This window comes from Dictyostelium purpureum (assembly GCF_000190715.1).
Source record: "Dictyostelium purpureum unplaced genomic scaffold DICPUscaffold_590, whole genome shotgun sequence".
Classification (NCBI taxonomy): domain Eukaryota; phylum Evosea; class Eumycetozoa; order Dictyosteliales; family Dictyosteliaceae; genus Dictyostelium; species Dictyostelium purpureum.
The window spans coordinates 1-12,737 of NW_003519924.1; the positions used below are offsets into that span (position 1 = coordinate 1).

At 23.6% G+C, this 12,737-nt stretch overlaps 4 protein-coding genes across 4 annotated transcripts; 1 reads left to right on the plus strand and 3 right to left on the minus strand.

Moving 5' to 3' along the window:
- Window positions 1-210: 210 nt before the first annotated feature.
- Window positions 211-8,210, plus strand: DICPUDRAFT_85060 (uncharacterized protein; the record flags this gene model as incomplete). Its single annotated transcript, XM_003294552.1, has 11 exons — window positions 211-979; window positions 2,141-3,724; window positions 4,487-4,655; window positions 4,721-4,813; window positions 4,879-5,100; window positions 5,322-5,555; window positions 5,799-5,965; window positions 6,032-6,118; window positions 6,191-6,588; window positions 6,628-7,252; window positions 7,456-8,210. Coding segments are annotated over 11 exons (5,103 nt in total), but the record flags the coding sequence as incomplete, so codon positions are not given.
- Window positions 8,211-8,564: 354 nt separating this feature from the next.
- Window positions 8,565-9,150, minus strand: DICPUDRAFT_43673 (uncharacterized protein; the record flags this gene model as incomplete). Its single annotated transcript, XM_003294553.1, has 2 exons — window positions 8,565-8,945; window positions 9,019-9,150. The coding sequence occupies 2 exons, from the start codon at window positions 9,148-9,150 to the stop codon at window positions 8,565-8,567; spliced, it is 513 nt and encodes a 170-aa protein (XP_003294601.1).
- A 148-nt stretch (window positions 9,151-9,298) lies between these two features.
- Window positions 9,299-9,992, minus strand: DICPUDRAFT_159629 (uncharacterized protein; the record flags this gene model as incomplete). Its single annotated transcript, XM_003294554.1, has 2 exons — window positions 9,299-9,577; window positions 9,654-9,992. 2 exons carry the CDS (start codon window positions 9,990-9,992, stop codon window positions 9,299-9,301), a joined length of 618 nt encoding a protein of 205 aa, XP_003294602.1.
- Window positions 9,993-11,053: 1,061 nt separating this feature from the next.
- Window positions 11,054-12,254, minus strand: DICPUDRAFT_159631 (uncharacterized protein; the record flags this gene model as incomplete). Its single annotated transcript, XM_003294555.1, has 2 exons — window positions 11,054-11,376; window positions 11,705-12,254. 2 exons carry the CDS (start codon window positions 12,252-12,254, stop codon window positions 11,054-11,056), a joined length of 873 nt encoding a protein of 290 aa, XP_003294603.1.
- Between the last annotated feature and the right edge of the window lie 483 nt (window positions 12,255-12,737).

Here is a 12,737-nt window from a genome sequence, read left to right on the forward strand (position 1 = left end):
ATATAATTAATGATGATACTAAACATAAAAATAAAAAAGATAATAATAAATTACTGTTGGGAAGAAAATAATAAGAAACATGAAAAAAAAATTGCAAATACACCATCAAAACAATTAAAAAAAATTCAAATTGATATTAATAAATTAAATGTAAAAATAAAAAATATTATCTATTAAGATTTTATTCATACTAATATTTATTTTTTTTAGAACAAAGAGATTATAGATTTATTACTCAAAATTTCACCAAATGTTTTGCCATTATTACAAGTTTCAACTTTAAAGATATTGGGTAAACGTTTTACTGATCATGATGAATATATGGAATCATTTAAACCATTGATTATTGAAGAGTTTTTTAGACAAATTGAATCATCATTCTCTGAATTAGACGAAAAGGATATGGATTTATTTAGTGATGATGGCTCATTAAAGAATTTAGAGAAGTTAAAAATGAAAAATGTTATGACAATTGAAACTATAAACGAAATATCTAAAGAGTTTTTAGAAGTTTCATTCACTGTACTTTTATCAAACAATGATGAAATTCCTTTACCCCATGATTTATTGTTATTCAAAGTATTTGTGCCACCTGATCAAAATGCTTACTTTGTTTTTGGTAGGGTAATTTCTAGTAGACAAAAAGACGATGATAACCCCCAAGAATTTACTGTCAAGTTCTCAAAATACACCAAACCATTCATTGATAAAATATATAGCTATTTCAAAAGTTCAAAACCTCACAGCTCTATGATTCAATTTTTAAAGATTTCAAACACAAGCACCTTCCAAAGGGAATTAAACGCAATTGAAAGTATTCGTGGAAGTCCTCTATGTGATTTAATATTGTCACCAACATTAAAAAAGAATCAAAAACTATTTGGTAATAAATTAGTTGTTCCTCCAAATTTAAAAGAATATTTCAATGCAGAGCTTAATCATTCACAAAAAGTAGCAATTGAAGAATCATTACTTACAGGTGGTGTTAACTTGATTCAAGGTCCACCAGGTACTGGTAAAACCCACATAATTCATACTTTGGTTTCAATTTTGCTAGCCTGTAATCCAACGTACAAAATTTTAATTTGTGCTCCATCTCATACTTCTGTAGATGAAATTGCTAGAAGGTTTATCAAAAAAGAGTTATTGAATAAGAATGCTCGACCTTACTTGCCAGTTATTTCAAGAATTGGTAAATTAGAAAATATTGCCAAAGATATTCATTCAATTTGTGTATATAAAGAGGATAATAAAAATGGAATAGATATTCTAAAGGAATCTAAAATTTGTTTTTCAACATTATCAGGCAGTGGTTCGGATTTAAGAAAAAACCATTATATACCAGATATAGTAATTATAGATGAATCAACTCAATCCTGCGAATCATCAACCATTATACCATTGGCAACCAGTAATCAATTAAAGAAATTGATTCTAGTTGGTGATCCAGCTCAATTACCACCAACTATTTTCTCTAAAGATTCAGTAAAATGTAATTTCAATGTTTCATTATTCGAAAGATTATCAAAATTTATTGGTGTTACAATGTTGAAAGTTCAGTATCGTATGAATCCCATAATATCAAGATTCCCATCGAGAATGTTCTACTCGAATAAGTTAGAGGATGGTTATAACGTTAAAAACTATATGTTTGATTTTTATAACGATAAAAAGTATGGACCACTCGCATTTTATGATATTACCGATAGTAAGGAAGAAAAGGGAGGTGGATCAATCAAAAATAGTTTAGAGATTAAAATGGTATTTGTATTTATCAAAAAGATTGTTCAAGATTATCCAAGTTTAAAAAAGTTATCATTTGGTATTGTTACATCTTACAAATTGCAAAAAAAAGAAATTTATTTAGCTAAAAAACATTTTAATGAACCATTGGATATAGAAATCAATACAATTGATGGTTTTCAAGGTGGAGAAAAAGATATTGTCATTTTATCTTGTGTTGGAAATGAAAATATTGGTTTCTTAAGTGATAGAAGAAGAATCAACGTCAGTATCACTCGTGCCAAATATGGACTATTTATTATTGGTAACAAAAATCTCCTTCAAAAAGATTGTACTTGGGGTCCATACCTTCAATATATTCAATCAATTGGTAAATTTAATTCATTAACATCTAAAGATGTAGAAAAACTTGAGTTATCAGCATTAAAACACGATAAATTACATCCAGATGGATTAATTGCAAACTTTGAAGGTTTAATAGATGATAAAGATAGTGAAGATGAAAAACCTGAAAACACTGGCGATATTGTTAAACTATTGAAATCTGTAATTATTTCAGATACGAATACACCTGATAATTGGGTATCAAACTTTTCAGATTTATTAAATCAGTTAAACTCAATGGAACGAAATTTAGAAGAAACAGAGAAACAAAAAAAAGAAATCAAAGAAAAATTAAAATGGTTAACCAATAAACTTGCATATCTTCCATTTGAACAAAGAAATCAATTATTTTTATCAGACTCAAAGATTTCTTCAAACTATCAAACCCCAATACAACACTTATTATCTCAATTAAGATGTTATAGTAAAAATCCAACTTCACCTTTTTACAAATTAAATCAAATTAAAAAGAATAGCTTTTTTTCAGATTTATTAAATCAGTTAAACTCAATGGAACGAAATTCAGAAACAGAGAAACAAATAAAAGAAATCAAACAAAAATTAAAATGGTTAACCAATAAATTTGCATATCTTCCATTTGAACAAAGAAATCAATTATTTTTATCAGACTCAAAGATTTCTTCAAATTATCAAACACCAATACAAGACTTATTAGTTCAACTAAGATGTAATAAAAATCCAACTTCACCTTTTTACAAATCAAATCAAATTAAAAAGAATAGCTTTGATAAATTAGAAAGTACTTTGAAATATTGGCTTGCAGGTGCTAAGATCCGTCAATATGGATCCTTTTTTTCGGGTATATCATTGAATGAAAGTGAAATAGATGTTTGCCTTTTTTTAAAAAAAAATGATAAAACATTATTATCTCAGGTAAAGTATATTTTAAAGGATACAAAGAATTACACTATTGTAGAAATTAGTAAAAGAGCAAAAGTACCAACCCTTAGATTTAACGAAAAGACCACAAATATCCATTTTGACATGTGTTTCAATAAAAGATTGGAAATTTATAAATCATTACTAATTAAGGAATATGTAGATTTGGATCCAAGATGTCGTGATTTAATTTTATTAGTTAAGCATTGGGCCACACAAAAAAATATCAAAGATGCCTCTCGGGGTACCTTCTCTTCATTCTGTTTAACTTTAATGGTCATTAATTTCTTACAAACTGGTGTATCTCCTCCAATCCTACCAAATCTCGAATCCCCAAATAAATCAATTCTCGAACCCACCTCAAATCTCAAAACAAATTTTATTATTGAAGAATATCTTGTTCAATATTATGATCATACAACTCTCAAATTTAAATCATCCGATAATAAACTATCAATAGATCAATTGTTTTATCAATTCTTTAAATATTATTTAGGATTTGATTTCAAAAATTTGTCTATCAATATTTCTAAAGGTATCAAACAAAGAGGTCGAAAACCAGAGACTATTGAAGTCCAAGATTTATTTGAACCCAAAAGCTCGTCTGCTGGTATTAAATTTAAAAAATACAAAAAGATTATATTTGAATTTGCTTTAATCGAGTTCAATTTAAGAACTGGTTTAAAAAAATTAGAAAGTATATTGGATTCAAAATTATCTTTATATTATAATAAAATTAAATAATTTACAGGAAAAAAAAAATAAAAATAAAAAAAAATTTTTAGTAAATATAAACTAAAAATTTTAATAATACTATTAAAACAATAAATAAATTAAAGCTAAAAATAAAACAATTACCATTTTTTATTATTTATTTTTTTTAAATTACAAAAACTAAAAAAAATGAAATTGACAACAAAAAACACCTATTCCACCTAAATTGAAACCCTCTATTGAAGAGGTAATATAAACATCAATACAGGTAAATATATTGCATATAATATGTGATTTCTTTTTTATATTTCCCAAAACATAAAAATAAAATATTATAACCAATAATTAAAAAAATAAAAAAATTTAAAAAAAAAAAAATGAGTATTGATTATTTAAAAAAAAAAATAAAATCGTTTAAAATTGAAAATAGTTTTGAAAAAAATTAAAGGGAGGAAAAGAAAAAATTGGAATGTGTTTATGTTTTTGATTTATCAGTAAATTTAATAAAATGGATAAAAATAAATAATTTTTTTAAAAAGAGATAATTTTTTTTAAAAAAAAAAATGATGATAACGATCTTAAAAAAATTAAACACTTTTTCTTTTTAAAAAAAAAATAAAAAATTAATAAAAAAAAAACGAAAAAAAAGTTTTTTCATTTTTTTTTTTTTTATTCGATCTTACACTTTATTTTTAACAAAAGATGAATTTAAATATTTTTTTAATATTAATTTTTTTATTTTTAGTTAATATTAGTTTTGTAAAATCATCACAGGACGAAGATTGCTTAAAAACAATATTGGTCAAATTATTCAATATAAATGATGTGACTTTATGTGGAAACCCAATTATTACAAGTTATTATTTTTATGAAGGTATTTGTTCAAATTCCAATAATAAAGTCCTTCAAGAATTGTAAGTTTTATTTATTTCTTTTATTTTATAAAATTATAATAAATTTTTTTTTTAAAAAAATCTAGATATATTAAAGGGTATGAACCAACTTCCCGTATTCCATCCCCTCCATCTTTAGTATATAGTGATTTAAGCTGCTTTGAAAATCTATATCAATTGTAAGGTTAATTATAATAATAATAATCTTAGAAAATTTAATATTAATATTTTTTTTTTAAAATAGAAATTTAACATTTATAGCAATAAAAAAAGATGCACTTGGAGTTAATGGTCAAAAAAATGTTGCAAAGGAAATTGGGTTAATCTCATGTATTTTTGATGATGGAATAATTGTGTCTGAAGGTTCTTTTCTACCAACAGGTCAAAGCAATTTAAGTATTATATTAGATTCATTCTCAAATTTTAAAGAATTACGTTTTAGAACTATTAAATACCTAAATTCTTTGTAATTATCTTTAAAATAAATTTAAAATAATATAAACAAATACTAATATTATTTATATAGTGAAATTAGAATAGTTGAAAACCTAAAGTTAAATACATACCCAATATATATAAATGATTTACAAGGTTTAGAAACCAATTTTAATATTTTGCAAGTATTTTTATCATTATATAATTTAATAAAAATTAAAAAATACTTTATATTAATATTTCATTTATTAGTTATATTTATTCAAATGCAGTCCCAATATTTACAAATTTAAAGATAAAGAGTTGCCATTTAAAAATTATAGGTGATTTATATTTGCCATCAATTGATAATTTAGGTACTTTAAATCAAGTTGTAACATTTACATTTTCAAATGATGAAGAAATTGAATTCCCCAAACAATTACTATCAACAAATAATATATTCTCCCGATTGAATCTACTATCTAGATTTAAACCACAAAAAGAGTACTTAACAATTCCAAACACAGTATATGGATTATTTTTCCCAACAGCAAATCCAACATTCAATATCAATGGAAAAATTCCATTTATTTTTCCAGAAAAAATGACTTATTTGGTTTTAAATAATTTAGGTCTTATTGAATTTCCAATTTTACCAAAAAAAATTAAATCTGTATATGTTTTTAATTAATTTATATATTATATATTATATAATAACTTAAAAATTTGTTTATTTTATAAAAAAAGATTCATTGGTAATAATATTTATGGTGCAAATGGTCCAAAATCATTGCCAGATCTTTCATCATATGAAGATTTGGTTAATATTCAACTTACTAATACTGGCTTCAGTGGACCAATTCCTGAAAGCTATTGTTTATTTACGAACTATTTAACTTATAATAATTTAAATGGTAAGCTCATTATTTAAACTATCAGCGTTTTAAAAACTTAATACTAATTTAATATTTTAAATAAAGGAACCCTTCCAATGTGCAAAGCTTGTTATTTAAATCCAAATTATGATGATTTTAATAATAATCCTAATTTAGATTTTGGGGTTTGTGGTATGTAGTAAATAATTTTTATACTATTTTAAAATATTATTATTATTAATCCATTATATTTTAATTAAAAAGACGAAAGTACGATCATTCCTAATTTCAATATTTCCCTTGGAAAAGAAATTACTATATATGGAGAAAATATTGGATTAATATTACCCCAAATTTTCAATTATCCAATTGCATTTTCAAAGGTCAAAGGGAACTCAATGTTTAAAGGAAAGTGGAATGATAGCTGGGGCCCAATCCCAGACACCGTTGTAGTTTCTTTATCCCCAAGAAACTTTACATTTAATACAAAAAACCTATTACCATCATTAAATAATATTACAAAATCAAATCTCCAATTTACTTTCCATGGTTCAAACTTTTCATATAACAAAAATGATTTTGAAATTAAAATTGCAAACGAAATTTGTTTAATTTCATCCATAACATTTAATAAAATCATTTGCAATTTCCCAAAACAAAAAGTATTACCAGTTAAAAGTGATGTCCCAACAAATATTTAGAATAATAAATCTGGTGAATTTATTTCATTTACAATAAATACACTCAAAGATAAAACAACAATTGCTAAAAAATGCCCAAATCAATGTATAGAGGGGATTTGTTCAATTAACACTGGTACATGTATATGTAATCCCGGTTATAGTGGTGAAACATGTAGCCCCATACCATGTAAATCAGACTGCGGTACTCCAGAAGGTAGAGGCGAATGCAATTATAATATAGGTGTATGCGTTTGTAATCTAAAATGGAAAGGTGAATCTTGTGAAATACCAAATCAATTTTTAACATCAGCTTCATCAACATTATCTTCAGGCGGTTTAGTTAATTTATTTGGTTGGTTTGGATCACCAAATGAAGGTTTAACAATTACAATTGGTTCTTTAAATTGCCAAAAATATTATTACAATACAACTTTTGCAAACTGTACTATTGGTGCAGGATCAGGCACTAAATCAATAAAGATTATTCAAAACAACCAAGAATGGAATGGTGAAAATTTGTTCCACTATACAGAAATAACATATAGATGTCCAAAAAACTGCTCTTTAAATGGAGTTGCATATGGTGAATGCAACAGCTCTTTAGGTCAATGTAAATGTTTTAGTGGCTGGGGTGGATATGATTGTAATTCAAAATCGACAAATGGATGATCTACATCAACTAGTACCGGATCATCTACTACACCAACACCAACAAAATCACCAGATATTGAAATCCCTGAATCAAATACAACCATCAATAATGGTTCAAGTTCTATAGCATCAACAAACAACTTACGAAATATCAATTTTTATCATTAATAGAATATGATGTCACTGATACAATAGTTTTTAAACATAACCTATCTAATAAATGGATCGGCATAGGAGATACTGATAAGAACAGTCATAAATTTAACCAAAATATTTCAGAAACATGCAGAATAACATATATTATTGAAGATATCCAAGAACCAAGAGATTATGAATTTGCAGGTTTAAAACTAACTTTAGAAAAAGATTCAATTAAATTAACAGTAACCATCGATAACTATCCATTTACAAGTGCATTAAATAAATTACAACTCAGATTGGAATCTTTGGTTAGTGATAATGGTGCAAATATTGAAAACAATCAATGTAACAATAAAGATACCTCTATCGAAAAAGACTTATTAGATAGTAATCAATTATTAAACTATATTACTATTTCGAGAAATGAAAAAGTATTAAATGGTAGATTTATAAACAGAGTATTGAGTGATCAGAGACAATCATTTATTACAACATCATTAATTTCAAATACCACTACAACAGAAAATAAAGAATCATTTATTATTGGATTAAATTTACCATATTTCACAGAATCATTAATCATCGATCCAGATTTTTCTGTGTTAGTATCACCATCATTCAAGAAATGCAAATCAAATGATAGAGCTAAGTGGGTTTTACCTGTTGCGATTGTAGTACCTTGTGTTGCTGTTGCCACCATTATAATAATAAGTGCCATTATATACAAAAAAAATCATACCACAGTTTTATTGGTTAAAAATAAATTCAAATTAAAGTCATTATCAAAAAAGAAAAAAAGTGATCTTTAAATGCAAGAAACTAATAAAAATAAAATATTAATTATTTTAATAATAACTATTTGGTTTTTTATTATAAATATCCACAACAATTAAAAAAGAACTTTTATACTATAGTAATTTTGGTAAATATTGATCAATATTTACCAAAAAAAAAAAATTATTTTAGTACTCCTTTTTCAATTAAAAAAAAAAAAAAGAATGATTGCAAACGAATCATCATTTTTATACGATTGCTGAGGGGTAAAAAGGAAGTATAAAAAAGTTATCGAAGTATTTTTATAAAAAATGAATATGTTATGAAGGATCCACTCCTATAAACTATTACATTATTTATTATTATTTGTTGTTTTTTTGTTATTTGATTTAATTGAATTGTGGTTGTTTAATTGGTGATTCAGTTGTTGGTGTGGTGGTAGATGACGATGAAGTTTTATTGGTATTAGTTGGGCTATTAGTTGGTGATACCCTATGAGTTGGAGAACCATAAACAACTGAGCTTTGTGGAATAATTGTTGTTGGTCTGGTTGTGAAAGTAATTTTACTATTTGCCATACCTTCGATAATATATTCTACTTCACTTTCATCAACGTTGTTAGCATTACTAATTTCGCTGCTATCTACCATGTTTACATCATTATCTAAATCTTCATTAATATTCTTTTTTCTAATAACCAACAATGGTTTTTTTAATGGTACCTCTTTACCATTTAATACTTGATTTCCAATTTGAAATGTAAAATCGTCCTATTGGTATAATAAAAACAATAATAATGTAAGTACTATATTTAAAATTAAAACTCATTATATAAATAGTTACCTTGGTGTTTGGTTTTTTTATAAGGGTTCCCAATGTTTCATTTTTTAATTCACAGCTATATTCTAAATGACCTTGTAAATCTAAAATATACCATTCTTTATTTTCTGTTGCTTCTCTAATAAAAATTTGCATCCTTTATATATTTGTTGTTTTTAATTTTAAAAAAAAATAAACTACATATATTTAAAAAAAATTAAAAAAAAATATAAAAATTTAAAAATTTAAAAAAAAAAAAAAAAAAAAAGAGGGGTAAATTTTATAGATTACAATAAATATAATTTTATTTTCTAAAATCTGGAATTTCGTTTTTATAAATATTGTTTTTATAAATATAATCAATAACTTTATCTGGAATTAAATACTTGATTGAACCGCCATTTCTTATTTTTTCTCTAATTCTAGTTGATGAAACATCATTTGAAATATCCACTGGTATAAAGTCAAGACCCTCTCTATTTTTTGTTAATATTGGATTGACTGCTATTATACCTTCTAAATCTGTACCTGTTCTTTCTAAAACTGCAATTCCATAATGGTCTTTTGACGATAATAAATCCATCTAAATAAAATAAGAAGATTGTGTTAATAGCAAAATTAAAATATCTATTTTTTTATTTTTTTTATTTGGAACTTACATCACTATCAGCCCAAAGTTTTGGGATATTAAATGAACCTAATAAATCAGCACCACAAACCAATTTAACTGCTAAGTCTGAGCAATCTATATTTTTTGATTTAAAATGATCGATGGTACATTGCTTAAAATGATCCAATGCTTGTCTTGTTGGTGTAAATTCATTTTTTGATGACTCAAATGGGTCCGCCATAATCCAATCAGAATCCTCTAAAGCTAAATCAACCATCTTCAATCTATGAAAGGCCTCAATTAATGTTTTTTTATTGTATGCATCACCTACTGGTGATAAATATCCACCAATAACTTCATAATTGTTTTTATAATAATCATTTGCCATTTCTAATACATATAAATATGTGTATGTGAGTGTATGTAAAATAAAATATTAGTTTTTTAATATAATTTTAAAATATTTGTTTTAGATATAATTACCCATCATTCTTAAATGCATAAATGTAATTGGATTAAATGAACCTGTACCAACTAAAACTAAGGGTCTTTTATTATGATCTTTTGGGGTTTTTAATTTTTCAACTGGGAATTGATAAGATGCCATTTTTATTCTATTGTCGCTTTTATAACTATTGTTGTTATTATTATTATTAATATTATTTGAAATTGTTGTTGAAAAAAATAAACACTGCTGCTTGTATATAATGGTTGGCTTTAATATAGATTTTAAAAGTACAGTTGATGAATATAAATTCATATATAAACCTTTTTTTGTTAATATTTTAATGATTGGAATTAAATAATAAAAATACAAAAGAAAAATTGATAAAAAAGAAAGAAAGAAAAAAAATAAAAAAAATTTAAAAAAAAAAAAAAAAAATTTTAAATTATTGATTTTTTTATATTAAAATTTTTTGTATTTCCAAATCGAATACAACTAAGTATTTAAAAATTAAAAAAAATATAAAAAAATAATAAAAAAATAATAAAAAAATAATAAAAAAAAAAAAATATTTCCCCCAGAAATCATCATTAAATAAGGGTTTTTTTTAATTTTAAATGTTTTATAACTTATAATCAAGAGGTACTGCAATTTACTCATCAACTATCATCACAATAGAAATAAATAAAAAATATAATTATTATACTATAATTATTTAAACAATAAATATAAACCAAAGTTAAAAATAAAAAATATTTTAAATAATATAATACTACTTTATAAAAAATATTATTTGTGTTTATAATTTAACATAATACACAAAATAATACCATTGTTTTTTTATTTATTAATAAATAGAGAAAAAAAAAAGTAAATAATTTTGGTAAATTGAAAAAAAAAAAAGAGTGTTTCGTAAAAAAATTTGTTATTTTCTTTACTTTAAATATATATAAATTATTATTATTGATTTAAGTGTACAGTTATTTATATTTATATATTATTATTTAACCATTATATAAAATTGAATTTTTTGAATTAAAATAATAATTGTTTGGACCATTGTCATTGTTTTGGTAAGAGTTTAAAGGACTTGAATTATCACTTTCATAACTATAATTGTTGCTATTGTTGCTGTTATTATTGTTGATGTTATTTTCGTTAGAGATATTATTTTGTGATGAGTAATGACTTTCTGTTTGATTTTCATTAAATTTATATTTAATTGTATAAGTTGGCTCTTCTAATTTAAATTCTGGGTTAATATTATTAATGTTGAATGGGTGTTTATGTACAGTATATCCATTTGAATTTGTGGAACCGTTGAGTTCTATTATTTTTAAATAAAAAATATAAATTAATATTTTAATTAAAAAACCAATAAAATATGTAATACGCACCATGAAAATCGAAGCATTCATCACTAAAACTATCAAATTCAGTACCACTATCGTCGTCGTCAAGTAGTTCGCTCTTTTCGTCATCGTCGAAATATTTTAAAATATTTTTATTATATGAACTTGATGAATAATAGTTGTTGTTGCTATTATAATAGTTATATCCATTATTGTAAAATCCATTTCCATTATTAAAAGAGTTATTATTTTGATTATTTTTATTTATATTTATACTATTACTTATTTTAATGTTGGAATTACGAAGACTATGGTCATTATTGTTATATTCATCATAGTTATTGTTGTTATTGTTTCTATTGTTATTGTTACTGTTTTTATCATCTTCATCATCACTAATATCAACTATTTCATTTTGATAAACTTCTTGATGATGTAAAAAATCGATTGAATTAAAATTATAACCAACCAAGTTTTTATTATTATTATTTCTAAATTGTTGGAAAAGGTCCAATGTTTTCTTTGCACCAAATGAAAATTTACTTGTAAGTGATGATAAAGGAGATCCTGATGAAACTGATGATTTATCAGTACTTATATTACTACCAGTGCTATTTTTTGTTCTATTATTAAAATTAAAAAGCCCATTGAATCCATTATTATTTTTACTATTTTTGTTATTATTATTATTATTATTATTATTATAATTATAGTTAAAACTATGATCACTACTACTATTACTGCTACCACAATAGTTATAACTGTTATTATTAAAACCACTATTATTATTTCCACTATCGTTTATAAACTCAAATGGGCTTGTTGAGAGACTATTAATTTCATCACTTTCCATTTTTTTATTTATTTTTTATTGTGTTTTGTATTTTTTTTTTTGTTTTTTAGGTTTTTATTTTTATTTTAAAAAACACATGTATTAAAAGAGTGGATATGTTTTATATAGGGAATAATTTTTTGGGGGTGTGTGTTTTAGAAAAAAATAAAAATATAATTTTAAAGTAGGAAAGACGAGAGAAAGTTTTTACCAATACAGGTGTTAAATTATTATACAAAAAATAAATAAAAAATAAAAAAAAACTATATTTATTTTATTTAAATTTTATAAGTTTTTATTTTCTTTAATAAAACTATTCTTTTTTTTTTTATTTTTTTTTTTAAAAAAAAAAACAAAAAAAATAATTTTTAAAAAAGATATACAAATAAATTTACACAAAAATTTTCACAATAAAAAACAACTAAAGGTTATTTAATAATTAGAAAATGAGCTTTTATTTGTGAATTTAAAAGAGATAAAAAAAAAAAATTTTGGGTATTATTA